The sequence below is a fragment of the Eleutherodactylus coqui genome, chromosome 8 (assembly GCF_035609145.1).
Source record: "Eleutherodactylus coqui strain aEleCoq1 chromosome 8, aEleCoq1.hap1, whole genome shotgun sequence".
NCBI lineage: Eukaryota > Metazoa > Chordata > Amphibia > Anura > Eleutherodactylidae > Eleutherodactylus > Eleutherodactylus coqui.
Genome location: NC_089844.1, coordinates 33,547,701 through 33,568,275, shown reverse-complemented (window position 1 = coordinate 33,568,275; position 20,575 = coordinate 33,547,701). Strand labels below are relative to the sequence as shown.

The window sequence follows — 20,575 nt, the reverse complement described above, 5'->3', positions numbered from 1 at the left end:
ATACTCACAGTAATGCTGCCATGAAACTAATAATGCCCCTTGTGTGCCTTCTAGAAATAGTACCCTCTTTCCCCCCCTAAGCAAAAATGATGCCCCCGTATGCCTTTTTAAGGTAATAATACCCCCTGTGAGTGCTCTTATATTGTAATAATGACCCCCTGTATAGGAATAATGACCCCCTGAGAGTCTCTGTAAATAATATCCCTTTACCTTACTCCCCGGACATCTATGTGTTGCACATTATGCATTATAGACGTTAACATTGGCCTATGAGGCTCTACTTCTGCAATACTAGGCTTATTGTGAGCAAAGATGTAATCACTGCAGTTAACCTTAAAACTTTGATCTATGAGCGCTGATAACTGCTAATGTTTGATTTTTCTTGATCTTAGGTGAATGAAGCATTTATGCAGTCAATAAGCCTCTCCGCTACAGGCTTTTTCAGGTAAATTTGATATATTATGGACAATTTTGTAATATTAACCCCTTAACGACCAATGGTATTAATGTACGTCAATGGTCTGTGGAATGAGTATAGAGTAGGCTCAGAAACCTCCAATCACAGCCATTTAACAATTCCAATGTAGCAGTCTATTCTGCAATGCTCCATCAGCCCTGCACCATTGTGACTTGTTAATGGGTTGCCATGGCAGTCTGGGGCCTTGTGAAGGTTCGAAAGACTACAACAGATCACAGCCTATTAAGCCCTGCCTTGGCAAACGTTTATACATATTTGTTGCTGTTGGAAATGCCTTTAAGGGGGTAGCTTTGACCCTTTTGGTGGGCTGGCAGAAGAAAATGTACTGTTTGAACATAAATTACTGAATTATTGCCGATGCTGACAATAGGGAGGAAGAGTAACAATTATTTGGGACAGAACACATCTCGGGACTTCTGCCCCTGATATGACACAATCAACGTCTTCAAGTTTAACCCCTTAATGACGCGGCCCCTTTTTCTTTTTCCATTTCCAAAAAATCATAACTCCTTTATTTATCCATCAACGTCGCTGTATGAGGGCTTGTTTTTTGCGGGACGAGTTGTATTTTTCAATGGTGCTATTTAAAGTACCATGTAATGTACTGAAAAACTTTTAAAAAATTCTAAGTGGAGTAAAATGAAAAAAAAAAAGACATTTCGCCATCTTTCAGTGCGTCTTGTTTCTACAGCGCACAAACAGCAACAAAAGCGACATGATAACTTTATTCTATGGGTCAGTATGATTGCTACCATACCAAACTTGTATAGGTTTTTTTTTTCAAAGACATTTAATTTTTTTCAATTATTTTCTGCGGTCATTTTGTGCGCGCAGTAACTTTTATTTTTCCGTCGATATAGTTTAGCAAGGGCTCATTTTTTGCGGGATGTCCTGAAGTTTCCGATAGTTCCAATTTGGAATACATACGACTTTTTGATCGCTTTTTATTGCGTTTTTTCTGGGAGACAGGGTAACAAAAAAAATGCATTTCTGGCGTTCTTTATATTTTTTTTTCGGACGACGCTCACCGTGCAGGAAAAATAATGCACTGCTTTGATAGATCGGACTTTTACGGACGCGGCGATACCAAATACATATTTTTATTTTATGATTTAGATTTTTTAATAATAGATATGGCAAAAGGGGTGATTTAAACTTTCATAACAATTTTTTTTTTACAATTAAAAAAACTTTATAGATTTTTTTTTTTTTTTTACCTTACTTTGAAGTCCCCCTGGGGGATTACAACCAGCGATGCTTTGATCGCTCCTGCAGTATGACGTAATGCTAGCATTACGTCATACTGCCATTTAACAGGCGGTCTATCAAGCCACCCCACGGGGATGGCTTGATAGGCAGTCTGGCAAGGCAGCCCTGGGGCCTTTCAGAATGCCCCCGGCTGCCATGACACCTGCACGGCTCCCCCAATCTCACCGCGGATTTAAATGCCGCTGTCAGAATTGACAGCGGGATTTAAATGGTGAATAGCCGCGAACGGCTGATAGCGGCTATTGCCCACGGGTGTCAGTTGTAATAAACAGCTGACACCAGCACTGTATGAAGAGAGGTTGCCCCGCAACCTCTCTTTGTAATACCCCGCTGCTCCATGACGTACCTATACGTCATGGAGCGGGAATGGGTTAAGGGGGTAGCTTTGACCCTTTGGGTGGGCTGGCAGAAGAAAATGTTTACTACTTTTTGAACATAAATTACTGAATTATTGCCGATGCTGACAATAGGGAGGAAGAGTAACAATTATCTGGGACAGAACACATCTCGGGGCCTCTGCCCCTGATATGGCACAATCAACATCTTGGAGTTTAACAATCTATGACGATTAGAGATGAGCAAGCATGCTTGGTAAAGGCAGTTACTCGAGCCAGCATCGCTCTTCTCGAGTAACTGCATACTGGTCTGAGCAAATGCGGGGTGGGGGGGGGGGGGGCGGGTGATGGGGGGGGAGTGAGAGAGCTCGGACAAGCCTTTACCGAGTGTGCTCGCTCATCTCTAATGACGATCTTTACCATTTGTCTTATTCTTACAGGGGATTTGATAGAGAAATGAACTGGGACAAAGGAGAGGGTAACCCAGCTCAGTACTATGTATTTGGAGTTGCTTGTTCTGAAGTCGAAATAGACTGCCTGACTGGAGATCACAAGGTATAAGCTTCCTGTTCTTCTAACTCTTTAACTAGTTATCACTTTCCGATAGATATCACAAAAACTACTCGAATAAACTGATTTGCATTTTTCTTTTATCAAGGATCATTTGTCAATGCAAATCAGGAGCACAAATATAATAGAGTTTGTAATATATTAAATTGTATTCTGCGTTACAAACAATGAAAGTACAGCACACACTTGTTTAGCTGAGCACTGCCTGATCGTACATTTTACTTAAGCACACACCAAGAAGAATAGTAAGTCTGAGGCATGCAGAGTCAAGTCATGGAAGAGAAATTCTCCGACCAGGCCAGCAACAGCGCACAGAAGCCACCTTGGATGTGTCCAAAAAACTTTCCTTTAATTCAACATCATAATGATGTTTGATCGGAGAGACCTGTTTCTAAACACTCCAGTTGGCTTCTGTGTGCAATTCCAGATCTTGCCTGAGTATTTATTTACCAGTGTGGATCAATCGGACCAAACTCACCCAATGACCTGCACCAGACTGACTCTAAAAAATGCTGCTTTTACAGTAGATTTGGAATTTAGGTAGTAGTAGTATAGTGCTGTTTGGAAACATGGAAACAAATATATGGCTCCTCTCCATGATTTCAGAAGCCAAATTCAATCACTATTCAAAGACCTTTTATATGGCCCAATTATCATGCAAGTAATTGTTAAATCGAGTGATTTGCATTATAATTGCTAGGTGTGCAGCGCTGATTGTTTTCAGATCTGCATGAAAATTCCAATTATTGGTCTTCCATTGCTTCATTTAGTATAAACAGGCATTGTACAATTTGCCGGAAAAAAAAAAAGCAGTGGCAGAAGGGTTGATTAAAGGCGAGGTTATGGTCAAATGAATGATCAAAACGACCCAATTATTCGGTCTAAATGCATGCCAAGCAAACGACACGCGATCACTAGGTCACCGCTAGTTGAGTGCTCTTTCTTATTTATCTTGCCATGTAAAAGGGCCTTAAAGACACCTTTTATGTCAACTAAAAGTGAAATAAAGGATAAAAACCTTTGTGCAGTGTGCTAACATAAACCTAATTTTTCACTTTTTCATCCAGTTATTCTAGGGAATCCTGTTCTTTTCCATCAGTGACCTTGTTTTACAAAATGTTGTATCTATTTGTTCTTTTACTAGAATCTGCGCACAGATATTGTTATGGACATCGGATGCAGTATTAACCCAGCTGTGGATATAGGACAGGTATGGTTAAGATAGAAAAAAACGTTGCAGGTTACAGTTACTATTGATAATACTACTTACACATAATTATAATAAGCTTTATTTGTATAGCGCCAAACATTCTGCAGTGCTTACAAAAACAGGGGGATACAGAAAGACAAAAGTACAAAACCACGGTTACAAAGTAATCAGTTGATGAAAACAATAGGGGTGAGGGTTCTGCTCCAACGAGCTTACATACTACAAGTAATGGGGGGATACAGAAGGTAAAGGGGCTGGAGATGTGCACGGTATGGCGAGGTGGAGAGTGAGGGATGCTATAGACATAGACAGTGGTCCGACATTAAGCTGTGTGGTGCTGGAGGTGGTTGATGGCGGCTAGCAGAAGTTGCAGTCAGTAGGACAGGTAGCATGTTATCAGGCGGAGTATAGAGGGGTTTGGTTTACAGGATACGGTATGCCTCCCTGTAGCGAAGCGTTTTTAGATCACGCCTGAAGTTTTGTGGATCAGGGATTGCGCGGATAGTTGTAAGTAGTGCATTCCAGAGGACCGGTGCTGCTCTGGAGAAGTCTTGGAGGCAGGAATGAGAGGTTCGAATTATTGTGGCACTCAGTCTGATTTTGTTAGCAGAGCGGAGAGCCCGGGCTGGGTGGTGGATTGAGATGAGGGAGGCGATGTAGGGCGGCACTGCACTGTGGAGGGCTTTGTGGATGAGGGTGGTGAGTTTTTCAATTGAATTCTGAATTTAACGGACAGCCAGTGCAGTGCCTGGCACAGGGCAGAGGCGTCCGAGTAGCGGCTGGACAGGAAGATGAGCCTGGCTGCCGCATTCAGGATGGATTGGAGGGGGGAGAGTTTGGAGCAGGGGAGGCCGATCAGCAGCAAGTTGCAATAATCGAGGTGAGAGTAGATGAGGGCAGCAGTGAGCGTTTTAAGCGTGTCCACGGTGAGAAGAGGGCAGATTCTTGCGATGTTCTTGAGGTGCAGCTGATCTGTTCGTGCCACAGATTGAAATTCAGTTTGTGGGGGGCACATACTGAATTTGGGGCTCTGCACACACTTCCTTTATTCATTTCCACCAGGTGTCATTCTCTTGAAAGCCATTGACCACCAAAAACAAGGATCCCTTAGAAGTCAATGGGAGGATGTGAACACAGTGTTGTATAAGGGTACTTTTACATGGGCCGTCAGGCGCCCGAGTAATCACTCAAGAGAGTGAATAGGGTGGCTGTCGTCCCGTGTAAAACTCGCCTAAAAACCAAGCAACTGTTGGCCTGTGTAAATAGGGAGTAAATATTCACATTTCATTGGTATTCCGTACTGAGATGCATTCTTTTGTGGTGCTTTATATTTTCAGATTGAAGGTGCTTTCGTTCAAGGTCTTGGACTTTACACAATTGAAGAGCTTAAATTCTCTCCTCAAGGTGTTCTGTACACCCGAGGCCCAGCGCAGTACAAGATTCCTGCTGTTTGTGACGTCCCAGAACAGTTCTATGTTTCCTTGCTCACCGATGTTCCAAACCCTCATGCTATATACTCTTCCAAGGTATGAAATGTATTGTCCCCAGTAAACTCCTTTATCAAGCATCTTATCCTGTTCGTGTGGCTGTGCCTGGTACTGCAGTCTAGCCACATTTAAGCAAAAGATGCTAAGCTGCAGTACCAGACGCAGCCTGCAGTAAATGGTGTTCGATACTCCAGAAAATGACTCGGCTACTTTGTGCTGTTAATTGTAGGAGTATATGGGGGGTGGTGGTGGTGGTGTGTGTGTGTGTGTGTGTGTGTGTGTGTGGGGGGGGGTTATGGGTAGGCAAGTAATGTCATAGTCTAAAAAACTCCCTTTAGGGTGTGTTCACACATGGCTGATATACTGCAGATTTTGGTGCAGATCTACAGCAGATTTCACTCTTTCAGTTGTATTCAAATTAAAAAAGTGAAATCTGCCACAGATCTGCACCAGAATCCGCCACAAAATCTGCGGCAAATCAGCGACATGTGAACGCATCCTTAAATGGTGACTGACTACTCAAACAACTTGTGCTTATATGATAGCCAATGTACACCTAACTAAACTGCAAATCACTTATCTAAAATGAGGGTTTTATGCAGAAAATTCCCTTTAAACTACTGGTTATCAGGTATCTTCCTTCTTTCTAATTTGGTATCCGCTGACTGTTGTCAATTGATGCCCATGTCTAGTAACAGAGATAAAAGTAGGGAGAACAGGAAGTGAAGGAGGGCGATGGCTGGCTGCCTGTAGAAAGGAGAGGGAGCAGGAGGGAGAGAAGCAGACATACTATTAGCAGTGTAAATGTAACACAGCAGATAACTCACTGTTAGTTCTAAGTACGTCTCTAGTGTCCCCCGCTGATGATATGTCTGTATGTGTTACAGAGAGTTAGGGAGCAGAATCCACAGTTTTCTCCATGTGCAGTGTATAGAACACTGCATAACAGGAGGCTCCCGGGGAGAACTGAGAGTCAGATATACAGCCTGCAGATGGGAAAACTCGTTACAAATACTGGCTATAAGCCCCGTAATGGCCAGATCTAGTGTAATTCCATATAGATACACACATGACAGCTTATTCTAAAAAGTTATCTGAAAAGTGTTTTTCCAACTTTAATTTAAAAATATGTGGCAGGTTTTATCAGGAGCTTTAAAGTATATCTACTGTTTCATAAAACCTCTGCTTTGTCAGTGACTTTTCAGAAGTTTTAATTGGTGGGGGTTTCAATGCTGAGAAACCCACAAAACTCTAAAATGAAGGGGTGTAAGTGTTCAGCTGCACACTGTGACCTTCAGGAGTATCAGCTCTGCTTGGCTCTCATCAGTCATCGAGCAGAGCAATGTAGTGGCTTATAGAAAGTCTATGAGTTCAAATGCTGCTAACTAGAGATGAGCGAGCATACTCGCTAAGGGCAATTACTCGATCGAGCATTGCCCTTAGCGAGTACCTGCCCGCTCGGGAGCAAAGATTCGGCTGCCGGCGAGGGAGAGCAGGGAGGAACGGAGGGGAGATCTCTCTCTCCCTCTCGCGCCGGCAGCCGAACCTTTTCTTCCGAGCAGGAGATACCCGCTAAGGACAATACTCGATCGAGCAATTGTCCTTAACGAGTATGCTCGCTCTTCTCTACTGCTAACCCCCTATGGAGAACTCGGCACCACCTAAGGACTTCTACTGTGTATTTCCTCTTATGATAACTAGGATATGATAATCCATGTAGAGATTTAGCTTTTTGCCACATCTAGTGGCTGTGGTTTTGGCAGAGAGCTTTAGCAGCATGCGGTTTTACCACAAATCTCTGGGGTTTTGCAATACATGCATTTGGCTGTGCAGCTTGTTTCTGAACGGTTTGAGATAAAACTACAGGCTGTTGCATTTTTCTTTTTTTCTGGCCACTAAATACGGACTCAAACTAAGTGAACCTCCCATCAATGAAATGTGACTCAACTGTATGGTATCTTTCTGAAGCTAATTAGCAGGCAGTCCATTCTTGTAAAGCATCTCTGTTAAAACTTGTACCTGGAAAATCTTTACTAGTTCCAAGACCACAAAGGACTAAATGTATAAGGAATGAACATAAGATTTTACTTTACTTACACAGTTTTTAGAGTCATTGTTAGCGGTAAGTATTATGTATGCTTATTATCCATTTTTGCCTGAATGATGTGCGTTTTGTGTTGCATTCTGCAGGGAGTTGGAGAACCAGCTTTCTTCTTGGGTTCATCCATATATTTTGCTATAAAAGATGCTATATCATATGCCCGAAAAGAGAGGGGGATGTCGGATCTCTTCACTTTGAACAGCCCAGCTACCCCAGAGAAGATAAGAATGTCCTGTGGAGACCAGTTCACCAATATGGTAAATCTTGTTCTCCTAACAAGTTTGTAGTGCACTGATCAGGGACGCTTATCTGATTTCAGTGATATTAAAAGTGCATTTACACACATAGATGATTGATTATCCTTTTGCATAGGTACTAATGGGCTAATCAGCCCTTTAGTACTTTATTTGCATGTGTTTAGAGAACAGCAGGTGGTCTGTTCTCTAAATACATCATTGTTGTTCTCCAGCGGGACAGCAGCTGTTAAGAATGTTATCAGCGCTGCCCGCGAAGAACTCAGCATGCCGTCCCTCTCATCAGCAACGATGGATTTTATGCTGAGCTGAACTCAGCGATGGGCAAAAAGTGCACGATGGGCACACATTTACACACAATGATTATCGCTCAAAAGATGGCTTTTGATGAATTTCGAGCGATAATCATTGTGTGTCAAAGGGCCTTAAAGCTGAAGGGGTCAATAGAGATCTGTTATAGATCAGCTGTCATAAAAAACACTGCTCCACTTAGGACATGCATGCACTTTACAGTACAGTCTCGGATGTATGAGTACCATCTACATTTGTAATATAAGGAACAAGCTAATGATCTCATTTTACAGCACTCACCTACTCATTAAGTACTTTATCATGCAGTTTAAGATCTCACTAGAATGTAGTCTGAATACCACAAAGTATTCACATCAGTACATAAAAATACATACACTCTAAGCCAAACTTCATAAAAAGCCGATTCAAGTGTTAAATGCTCTGTATTTAGAAGGCAGAAAGAAAGACGTACAACGTTTAAGTAGTTTTGTGTTAGAACTTATGTGCTACTTATAAGATTGGGAACAGGAATAGAGTTTAGAGCAGTTCTATAGGTCTAAGTCGCACAGGCAAAATACGTGTCAGGAAAAATCCAATGTGTCAGAAATGGCATTTCAACTGTGTTTTTTTTTTTGTGACACGGAATTTAAAATCCTTGGTGTATAAACTGATTCCTATTGAATTTAACCCTCTCCAATCCACTGTCTGATGTCTAAAGACATTATGATTTAAGGCTGTACAACTCCGATGTTGGAAGACGCCCGTCGGGGTTCTCTTACTGTATATTGCCAGCCTCTCTGCTGTCGGAGCCTATACAACGTGTCACCTCATGCAGTACTGGCTTTAGCCAGCAGATAGCGCCATCGTATAACAGCAGAAAAAGAGTAAGCCCCCTAGGAAAACCAGGATACAAATTGGAAAGGGTTAGTGGCATGTTGAAAGGACACAAATTCCAACTCTGATTTCATTGCTTAATTCACATCCAAAAAACCCAATGTGAACAGGGCCTTATACTTGTAATATGTTCTTAGTCCAGATGAGTCCACAGCCTATTTCGGTAATTGGCATATAACTCATGAACTCCAAATATACATATGTGATCTGTTCTAGAACATTGTCATTGTATTAGTTATCATTTTATATCCTTTTTGTTGCAGATCCCAAGAGATGTACCTGGCACCTATGTCCCCTGGGCCATCAACGTGTGAAGAAATACTCGCTGCTATGCAAGACATGTTGTCTTCCTGATCATTTTATAATTTTTCAGATTTTGGGGGGATGGTAATATGGAGCTAATATAAATCGATGTATCTATTCTCATGGCTGTATTTTTCACAGCTTTTTAAAAAAAAACAACGCAGCATGGCCAATTTCGTGCATTTTTTTTTGCCTCCGTATTGCTATTCTTTTCTATTGGGCAATTTACAGATCTGTAAAATATACTGAGGCAAATACTGATCAAATATTGATGAAATGCTGATGACGTACAGCTGTAATGTTATAATGCGTCTGTTCTAATATGTTGGACATACGCCTTTTTTTCGACCTAACGTAGTATGTTATAATAAATCTGTTTTATAGATCCATATTACAGACTTAATAACATAGTATGTTAGGCCGAAAAAAGACGTATGTCTACCCAGTTCAGTGTACTACACCCCCAATGTTGATCCAGAGGAAGGCAAAAAAACAAACAAACAATGAGTTAAAAGCCAATTTTCCCAATTTTAATGGAAAAAAATTCTTTCCTGACTCCAATCTGGTAATCGGAATAATCGCTGGATCACCGACCCTTCTGAAGTTAATAATGATTATAACATATATCTTAATATTATTTCACTCAAGAAAAGCATCCAGGCCCCTCTTGTACTCTTTATTGAATTTGTCATCACCACGTCCTCAGGCAGAGAGTTCCACAGTCTAACTGCTCTTACAGTGAAGAACTCTCTTGCATGTCTGTGTAGAAACCTTTTTTTACGCTAGATGTAGAGGGCGTTCCCTTGTTACAATACGCTTGCCTAAAACCAGCCTTAAGAACTGTCTCTTGCTTGTCTAAACTTTATCCTAATAGGTCATGGGTAGATACTAATATCTAGATATGTAAGAGGGGGAAAAATTGTTGCTGAAACACATTTCAAGCTTAAAAGAATTTTAAGCCAACTGGAAATGTGAAAGTTGCATTTCTAGTTAATACATACAAATTGTTTGGAAAACAGAAATATATTTTAATCAATACTTAGCATTTGTTAAGGCTTAACGAGCTACTGCAAAAATACTGATACCCTATTTCCCTGAAAATAAGACATAGCCTGAAAATAGGTAGGACATAGCATGATTTTCTAGAATTTTTGAGCATGCAAAATGATTTTTCAGGCTTTTTGAGGATGCTTGAAATATAAGCCCTACTCCAAAATTAATCCCTGCTAACAGTTAATTCAAAAAGTCAATTTAAATAGCGTCCAGGCAGTTATACATGTAAAAACGTTAAACCTTTTTGAACAAAAATTAATATGAGACACTGTCTTATTTTCGGGAAAACACGGTATTACTATATATATGATACACAAATATTTGCTACCTTAGAATTTAGTATGGGGACTCTCCACATGAAATGATTGAAAGGTGTTGGTCCCTCCATAATGCTTTTAGTGGAGAACAGCTCTGATGGACCCTAAAACATTTTGAGATCCGCAGCTCCGCCAAGCACATGGTGGCCTCAGAGTGGAGTACATCATATTACATGAACATGATGTAACTGTGTATAAAGCATACAAGTGCTTACATATCCCAGCACTATGCAAAGATATGGCACCGAAGGAAAACGTACTGAACAATGAGGCCATACATCCATGCAGAAACCACTGCTGATCAGACCAAGATGCAGTTCAAAGCACCATCAATTACATCTTCTCAGCAGTATGGGGCAAGAATAATAGCTTCTAGAGATGAGCAAGCATACTCGGTAAGGCGATATACTCAAGAGAGCATCGCCTTTTTCGAGTACCTGCTCGCTCATCCCTGAAGATTCGCGAGGGGGATCAGGGAGGAGAGAGATGCCTCTCGCTCGCTCTCCCTCCCGATCCCCTCTGCAACCCCCTGCGGCCCCCCCCCCCCAAATCTTCAGGGACGAGCCAGCAGGTACTCGAAAAAGGTGATGCTCTCTCTCTCGAGTATATCGCCTTGCTGAGTATGCTCGCTCATCTCTAATAGCTTCCCATCACCTGTCTCTGAGTATAACCAGTAGTCTGTGGCTATCATTTTACATGCATGCTGTTTGATTTTGTGGTGGCACATATGTACCAATGCAGATTTGTATGCAATGTGTTATTAAAGGTTTGGGTTTCATGTGCTGTGTAATGTACTTTTATGTTTAGTACCATAGCGACATTAACAGACATTAGGCCCAATGCACACAGGCGTATTTGCATTGCGGAATCCGGAGCAAGCCTCCACATTCTGCAGCAAATACTGCCTATAAACATGCTATGGACAATCGCTTTTCCGTGTCCACGAGCGGAAATCCATTCCAATTTTCCGCTCGCAGAGGAAAAATCGCGGCATGTTCTATTCCAGCATGGATTCCGAGTGGACGGCTTCCATTAAAGTCAATGGAAGCCGTCCGATCCGCAGCCCTTCCATAATCATCATTGTGGAAAGGCCGCGGAATCCACGTCACTGCCTAGTGTCGACACGGCATAATCCACAATAGAGATCCGGACAGGTACATGGGAATCACCGCCTGGGCACAGGGCTGAGATTCCACTGAGGGATCATGCATGCGGAATCCGACCTAGCTGTGTGCATTATGCCTTAAAGGGGTTCTGACATGAATAATGTTTTTATGCTTTAGCAGCCATTGTTCCCTGGTGTGCCTAATGGACCCAGGGAACCCATGGTTTAATGGCTGCTAAAGCATAAAAATATAATACTTACCTGTTCTTTTGTTGTTGTTGACATCGGGGGGGGGGTCATCTCCCGGCAGGCGCTGCTTCTCTTCTTCTGTCTGCACGAGCCGCGCCGCTCCGGGATCGTGCGCATGCGCAGTGGAGAGGTGCCCTCTGACAGGAGTCAGGACGGGCTGCGTCTCCACTGCGCATGCGCAGTACTCCGGAGTTCAGCCGGACGGACGGGCCGCCCACAGCAAGCACTGCTTGTGACGTGCTTGCTGTGGCGGTCCGTCCGTTGACCTCGGAAGTGCCTGACGGACGGACCAGAGCAGGAAGCGGTCTTTTTGACCGCTCCTGCTCTGCTTTAAAGGCACAGAAGAAGATGCCGGCTGGAGGGGACATGCTTGGCGATCGGGCCAGGCTAGGCAAGATGAGTACAATTTTTTTTTTTTTGATGTCAGAACCCCTTTAAACTGAGAAAAGTAACTTTTGATCACTGGTGCACTGCTGCCGCAGTTAGCTTGGGGACTGGAAGTGTCTCTGAAGTGCCCTCCGCTCCATTCATTGAGCTGCTCTAGTGGTTGGATGCTAGAACTGTCATGCCAGCTGCACACGACTGGGTCGGACTCCGCAGGGAGAATCTCGCAACAAAATCTGGCTGTGACCCCAGCCGGCGACCTCTTGTATCTGCAAAATCTGTAATGCGGATGAGCGCGGACGCTCACAGACACTCATGTACAGTACAGATTTTAAAAAAAACCAAAAACATGTATTTCCCGCACAGCCGTTAAGCGATGAGGTTGGTACCCGCGGTCCGTCCGTAATGTCAATTGCGTATGGGCTGCGCGTCGGATTGCCTCCATTGAATTCAATGGAGGCAGTCCACATGGAGTCCACAGCAAAATAGAGCATGCTGCAATTTTTCCTCCACTCGCGTAATATGTAATTTGTATCCGCGATTGTGAAGGAAAAAGGTACATGCCTTCTCAATACGTGCGATTAGCTACGGATACTCCACGTGGGCGCAGACTGCGGATTCCGCAATAGGAAACTGGCCTTAATCAGAGTTGTGGGCACTTCACATGCAGAAGGCCCACATCCAAAGCAAGCTTCAAATCAAGTGATTGACATACGAAAGAGTCCTCCCCGCTGTCCTGTCCCTACCTAGCGCCATCAGCAGTTTTGCATCACTGAAACTGCAGACAGACTCCCTTTAAAAACCTGTTTAAATCTATAATTTGATCTGTTTCTCTAAATATTTCCCGCAAAATTGTAAAAAAACACTTGATAATGTAAATCCTTTAGTTGCCTTGTAAGGCCTCATGCACACGGAGCAAACTGAATTGCGAATCCCATGCTTCTCAGCAGGTGCGGGCGATCAGCTGCTTCATGTGCCCATTGATGTGTGTGGAGATTCCTCTCTCTAGGCACACCAGCGGATTTTATTTGTGGCCACTCTGTGACTAAATAAAGTCGCAGCATACTCTATATTTTCAGAGCAGATGAAGTCAATGGAAGTCGCCCCTGCTGCAATGAGCATTGCAGAAGTGTCGCGGATCCACGTCATCACCTAGGCGACGGCCCGGGAAGATCTGGGCCAGGAGGATTTTGTGCGTGCCCATGTGCATGAGGCCTAAAGTTTTTAAAAATTACCCTTAAGTTATTTCCTAGCTACTTGTATTTGGGAAAAGCTGAATAACAACTGATGACCATCTTCTCACCACAGGGGTCATGGTTTTCCAATAGTGCTGGCAGATATCACGGTTTTTATATACTCGTTCCCTACTTTAGTAATACTTAACCCCTTCACATGGCAAGCTCTCTTCATACAGTGCGGGCGTCAGCTGTTTATAACAGCTGACACCCGCGGGCATTAGCTGCGAGCGGCTGTGCGGGTGATCGGAGCTATTAACCATTTAAATGCCGCTGCCAATTCTGTGAGCGGCATTTAAATCCCCCGAGTCCTGCACAGCCCCCCCCCCCCCCCACAGTGAGATCGGGGGAGCCGTGCAGGTGTCATGGCAGCCGGGGGCCTAATGAAAGGCCCCAGGGCTGCCTTAACAGACTGCCTATCAAGCCATCCCCATGGGGTGGCTTGCTAGACTATCTGTCAAAAAGCAGTATGACGTAATGCTATAGCATTACGTCGTACTGCAGGAGCGATCAAAGCATCGCATCTTAAAGTCCCCCAGGGGGACTTCAAAGTAAGGTAAAAAAAAAATCAATAAAGTTTTTTTTTAATTGAAAAAAAAATTGTAAGCGTTTAAATCGCCCCCCTTTTACCATATCTATTATTAAAAAATCTAAAAAATAAATTAAAAATATGTATTTGGTATCGCTGCATCTGTAAAAGTCCGAACTATCAAAATAGCACATTATTTTTCCCGCGTGGTGAACGTCGTCCAAAAAAAAAAATTAAGAACGCCAGAAATGCACTTTTTTAGTTACCTTGTCACCCAGAAAAAACGCAATAAAAAGCGATCAAAAAGTCGTATGTGTTCCAAATTGGTACTATCGGAAACTACAGGACATCCCGCAAAAAATGAGCCCTCGATGAACTGTCGACGGAAAAATAAAAAAGTAATCACGTGCACAAAATGACCGCAGAAAATAATTGAAAAAAATTAAATGTCTTTGAGAAAAAAAAGAGGAGTATAGTAAAACAAAAAAACTATACACGTTTGGTATCGCAGTAATCGTACTGACCCATAGAATAAAGTTATCATGTTGTTTTTGTTGCCGTTTGTGCGCCGTAGAAACAGGACGCACTGAAAGATGGCGAAATGCCATTTTATTTTCATTTTACTCCACTTAGAATTTTTAAAAAGTTTTTCAGTACATTATATGGTACATTAAATAGCACCATTGAAAAATACAACTCGTCCCGCAAAATACAAGCCTCATACAGCGACGTCGATGTATAAATAAAGGAGTTACGATTTTTTTAAAGGGGGGGAGGAAAAAACCAAAATGGAAAAAGAAAAAGGGCCACGTCATTAAGGGGTTAACTTACACTGTCGTCTAAACGGGTGGGTGACATCACGGCTAGTTGTTCACGCTCGTGTAGGATGTTTAGATGGGCAGATCATCCATGAGAATCGCTCCCTTCTTGCCAACTTCTCGCTTAGTGCTTCACATTCCTATGTGAGCGGGGAGCGCTTAGACACAGCGAGAAGGGAGCGAACCAGCAATGATTTTTATGTTGGTTGAAACTGAGTGACAAATGAGAAGTAAACAAATCTTACGCGATGGCTTCGCATTTAGATGCAACAATTATCGTGCATTTTCATTCGTTTGAAAGAGTTTTGCGTGACAATCGTTACATGTAAATGGCCCTTTACTAGCCATTAAAAGGCAGATTTCTAAAGTGGGCTGACTACCTTGTGGCAACCTCAATCATGCCAATAGTTGCGGTCATCCATGCTTCCTAGATAAAGTTCTAAGAAACAGCTGAAAAGAACTTTTACAACTTGACAGAAGAACACAAGTCAAGGACTTAAAGAGTATTATTACACAGGACAACTCAACAATATTTGATCCTGTGCTTTTACACAGGAGTGGTAATCGCTCTCTGAATGAAGGTGCAGCGCTCCGATGATTTTTTTCCAGCCACCCGCCTTCATTCGGAGTTAACAGACAGTAGTTGATGAAAGACTTCTTGTTTGCACAGGCTGCTAGTCACTTGGTTTCTAAGTGAGCTGAAAACCAAGTGACTCTGACAAGTGAGCAATTCTCGCTATCTTGCCCTGTTGGGTCCCGTGTTTGTGTAGTGGCCCGAAACACCTATGTCTAACACCTCCATAATTGTCATACATGTCATGTCTTTAATGTGGATGCACTGTGCAAAGTGTCTTGTCTTTAGTTATGTGTATTGCACAGCTGCAGCATGCAAGAGGTTAATGTCTGAAAATGGCTGGGATATGTCTGGAAAAGTATCAAGTCTGTCTAGTCACGTGGTGTCGTATGACTATAAATATTAGTGATTGAGAGTTAAGTGTGGTCTTTATGTGTCCATCATCTTTAATAGTTAGGAGTGGAGTGGAGCGCCGGCCACATGGGGGTACCTTGAATCCTCATGTGGTGAAGTGATGGAAAAGGAGGAAAGGTATTCCGAGGCCTTCCATGCCAGGAACCCCCTTTGAGGAGAGAAAGTAGTGAGGAGTCCACCGTGTAGAGCTGTCTACGAGAATTCAGAGTGTCAGTAGAGTGTTCCCTTCCCCCGTCCTCCCCCGGTGTGTTCCCTGTCAAGGAGCGGAGCACTGCAGATAACTGAGACTCTAGGCACGATATCATCCTCCGTTAACCTCCCTGACCTAGCACTGGCAAGTTGTCTTTCCTGCCTGTGCAAGTAAGCTGTATTCTACTGAATCTTCTACAGAAAAGTTTCCAGTCACTGCCCGTTCCCAGTGATTGAGGTTTGCAAGTTCATCAGTGTATGGACTCTCTTATTCATCCACCAATCAATCCACGGTGAGAAATGAACGGTGGCGTCACGCTTGGCAACTTAACGTCCACTATACTTATACAGGTAGTCGCCTGGAAGAGGCCTAGTGGTGCCTTGCCCGAGGTTCCGTGCGTCCCTCCAGTGGTAGAGCCACTGTGACAAGTGCCATTTCTACCCTGCCAGCTCCTCAGTGTGGGCATCGTGTCTTGGTCGCCGTTGGGATGCTGCATTTGCATGGGCCAACAGTTACCTGTAATTGCTCTTTGGAGTAAGTCTCCCGAGATATATCAGTCCATGTAAATGTACCCTTCTATCTACAGGCCAGCTTTAGATTTTAGTGGTAGACCTGCTCCTTAAATGCTGTTCTATACTGTAGACACCATCAGGCTCCATTTACCATTTAAGAAGACAAACCTGAATAGATGAAGCTTGCTATAAATTTCTCCTCTTGAGACAATCGTTCATAACTCATATGTGCAATCTTGCCTCCACTTGAAATGTACCAGATTGTATTGCATGGACAACAAAAACAAGCAAAAAAAGTACGTAATAAATCATAATTGAGAAACCTCTCATGTGATACATAACCGGTAATTACGCCACCACTGCATAAATAGACACAGAGCATGCAGGTCATAAATAATTCAAGGTCTTGCCAAGCAGCACTACTGATAACAATTGTCGTCTTTTGTTATGTTTGTTGAAGCATACACATCTGAATGTAAATGTGGGGATTAAAATGGGTTTGGTTCAGATTAATGAGTTACATTTCCTTGAATCAGAAACAGTGTTCAAAATAGATTATATTTCGAATTAAAATGTAGGTTAATGAGTTTAGTATATATAATTGAGGATATGGTATGGTAAAGTCCCCTGGTGCAAGCACCGAGTCATGACTGACTCCTAGGGTGACATCACATCGTGACGTTTTCTTGGCAGACTGGTTTGCCATTCCCTTCCCCGGTCATCTTTTACCAACCTTGGAAGGATGGAAGGCTGAGCCAACCTTAAGCTGGCTACCTGAACCATGCGGGGATTGAACCCACACAACCTTCAGGTCGTGAGAGAGAGCTAAGGACTAGAGATGAGCGAGCGTACTCGGAAAAGCACTACTCGCTCGAGTAATTTGCTTTATCCGAGTATCGCTGTCCTCGTCCCTGAAGATTCGGGTGCCGCTGCGGCTGACAGGTGAGTCGCAGCGGGGAGCAGGGGAGAGCGGGCGGGAGAGAGGGAGAGAAAGATCTCCCCTCCGTTCCTCCCCGCTCTCCCCTGCAGCTCCCCGCTCCGTGCCGGCACCCGAATCTTCAGGGATGAGCACAGCGATACTCGGATAAAGCAAATTACTCGAGCGAGTAGTGCTTTTCCCAGTACACTCGCTCATCTCTACTAAGGACTGCATTTCTGCTGCCTTTACACTCTGCACCACGTGAGGCTCTGCATTCACCTAAAATACTGTAAATACTGATTATCACAATTGCTTTCTTTATAGTTGGTAGCAGTTCCATGATCGAGCAGAGATGCCACAGACCTATCAATATAAATACCTATCAATTCCCTATAAGCAGATACGTATGTGCTGTTTCATAGACAGAAGATGGGCAGCAAGAAATAGCACCATACATTCTACAGTCACTATTCACTGCGTATCCAAAACACAATTGGATATGCTGTCTACGTGTCCTACTAAATGTCATAATTTGGTCTTGTAAAGAGTCTTGTGAACAACTTTGTTTTAGACTCCCATAGACTTATATAGGAGTGGTGTGAGAAGAGTAAGCGCTGACTTCACGGAGAGACACACCGAGAACCGGGCAGCCGGTAGGTATAATCCATGGTGGAAAAACGCGTCACTTTGGAAATACTTTTGACTAAATTGACTCATTGACTAAATACTCGCTCAGCCGGCAGCGATTCAATCCGACTCCACAAGCATGCACACTTGGCTCAGGCAAGCATGCATGTTTTTTTCAATGGGGAGAAGGGAATACGTTGCTGCCAGACCCAGGAACATGGATTTTTTTTTCTGCAGTCAGTTTTAATTATTTCTGCCTTTGATGTTCCAGGTAATACATGTTCAATCAGGCAGCTCAGTCTTCCAAGCCAAGGAGTGGGCTTACATAACTTTGTGTTGTTGCTGATTTTACCTCCTGTGCTTTGGTTTATTTGTACCCATCAACAGGATGTACCAAGAGACATTAGGACAGCAGTTTATTAGATGGAAGGCTAGCTGGTGACCAGATTCTTTATAGAGATCCTGCAGGTAAAAGGTATACAGCCCGTTGGCTAGTAGAGAGCCTTAAGAGGAACCTGTTACTAGATATGAGCACCATAAACTAAGTTTATGTGGTTCATATGGCAGGTTCCCAAGACTCTGAGGAGGTATTTCTTATACTTCCCCGGCTTCCCGATCCAGCAATGTCACCTAAAAAGTCAGCATGGACCATGCTAACAGGTGGATTTTAACCCTTTCCAATCCACTGTCTGACGTCTGAAGACATTATGATTTAAGGTTGTACAGCTCCGATGTTGGAAGACGTCCATCGAGGTTCTCTTACTGTATATTGCCAGCCTCTCTGCTGTCGGAGCCTATCCAATGTGTCACCTCATGCAGTACTGGCTTTAGCCAGCAGATAGCACCGTTGTATAACGGCAGAAAATGAGTAAGCCCCCTAGGAAAACCAGGATACAAATTGGATTGGAAAGGGTTAATGCAGAATTGAACACAGCGGAATCCTCCCGGCAATTCCATATCAAAATCCACAGTTAGCCGTGTAGAACTCTAGGACCGCGTATTCCGCAATGCTATTTACTATTACTTAGCAGAGCCAAGCTATAATGCTATGTTGGAAAATTGCAAGGCAAGTCAGGAAATGGAATGCCAAGAGCCAGCAGATATGTAGGAATCAACAACCGACTCTAAATAAATGCTACCTTTACATGAAAGGACCAGGAATATAATTACACTATTCTGGCTGGCAGAGAGCAACACAAACCAGATGAAACGGAAGACCCATGCCCGCCTCAACATAACCTTAAAGGGAATATATCGGAAAACGACCCACTATATAAATCTCATTTTTGTGTTAAACATATTTTTAAAGAATCTTGTACAATGTATATTTTGTACAAATAATCCTAAAATCCTGCGTTTTCCCACACTGACCGCAGAGCCTAATACTAGTCTGTCACTTCCTGATCTGTAGAGAACGCTCTGCAGCAGTCATCTCACTGATGCTGTGGTTAGACTGAACGATCATTCAGAAAATTGTTCAAACGAGCAAAACTGAACGATAATCATTCAGTTTAAACAACTTAACGACAAACGTGAATTGTGCGCTTCTCGTTCGTCATTCAGTTTCAGCCGGCGTAAAATTCCGCAGCGGCACGTTCACTTGTCGGGCATATTAAACACTGATTATTCAGTGCTTCACATTGGCACGACAAGTGAGTGAGAACTGCAGAATTCTCAACAGGCTGCCCGAGCGCAGACGAGCTGATGATGATGTTACTAGGTTGTTCGCTCAAGTAAATGAGCATCGTCCTGTGTAAAATGGGCATTGCATCACCAATAGGATTACACTGAAAGGTAACGGCCCATTTACATGCAAAGATAATCTTTCAAATAACTGAAAGTTTAGGAATCTTTTTGCATAAAATGTTAATGGCCATTAACGTTTATTATTTTGATTTGCATGTAAAAGGGCCTCCAGCACCTGTTTGCAGAGCCCAGCCTGTGATTAATCACACGCCCAGCTGTGCAGACAGCTGCATTGTTCTGCCGAATCCCATAGAGATAATTGCACGTGGTCTACTGACAGATCAATGTGTTTGCTTTACTTGTCAATAGCTGAATGATGGATTTTAAGTTCACCTTAAAATCATTGTTCAAATGAAAAGGCCCACGTTTACATGTAACAATTATCGCTCATTTTTGGTCATTTGAACGGGCCTTATAGAGATAACACAGGGTCCACCATTCACTATATGTAATTAGCTGTGACTATCTACATCCCCTCCCTGCAGAATGACATCTGCACAGGTCACAGAACTGTCTAGAACAGCCTCCCTTACAAGTCAATGGGTCACCTCTTGTCCAGTGTGTGAATGGCCCATGAAGCTGCTGTAAGGCATATCTTCTAAATGCTGTCAAATGCAGCTCAGGAAAGATGCCCCCCCCCCCTCCTTTCCCTGTAGTCATGTACAGACAAAACAATAAAAAAATCTGCAATCAAAATGGCAGATTAGAAAA

The 20,575-nt window shown here is 43.1% G+C and overlaps 1 protein-coding gene across 1 annotated transcript in view; it reads left to right on the top strand.

Moving 5' to 3' along the window:
• LOC136576288 (aldehyde oxidase-like) overlaps positions 1–11,340 on the top strand; it is a 104,950-nt gene extending 93,610 nt beyond the window's left edge. The window contains exons 30-35 of the mRNA XM_066575465.1: positions 393–445; positions 2,523–2,637; positions 3,797–3,862; positions 5,200–5,388; positions 7,540–7,707; positions 9,153–11,340. Of these exons, the coding sequence (XP_066431562.1) occupies positions 393–445; positions 2,523–2,637; positions 3,797–3,862; positions 5,200–5,388; positions 7,540–7,707; positions 9,153–9,203 (642 nt within the window). The 3' untranslated portion in view covers positions 9,204–11,340. The remainder of the gene's footprint in view (positions 1–392; positions 446–2,522; positions 2,638–3,796; positions 3,863–5,199; positions 5,389–7,539; positions 7,708–9,152) is intronic.
• Positions 11,341–20,575: the final 9,235 nt, after the last annotated feature.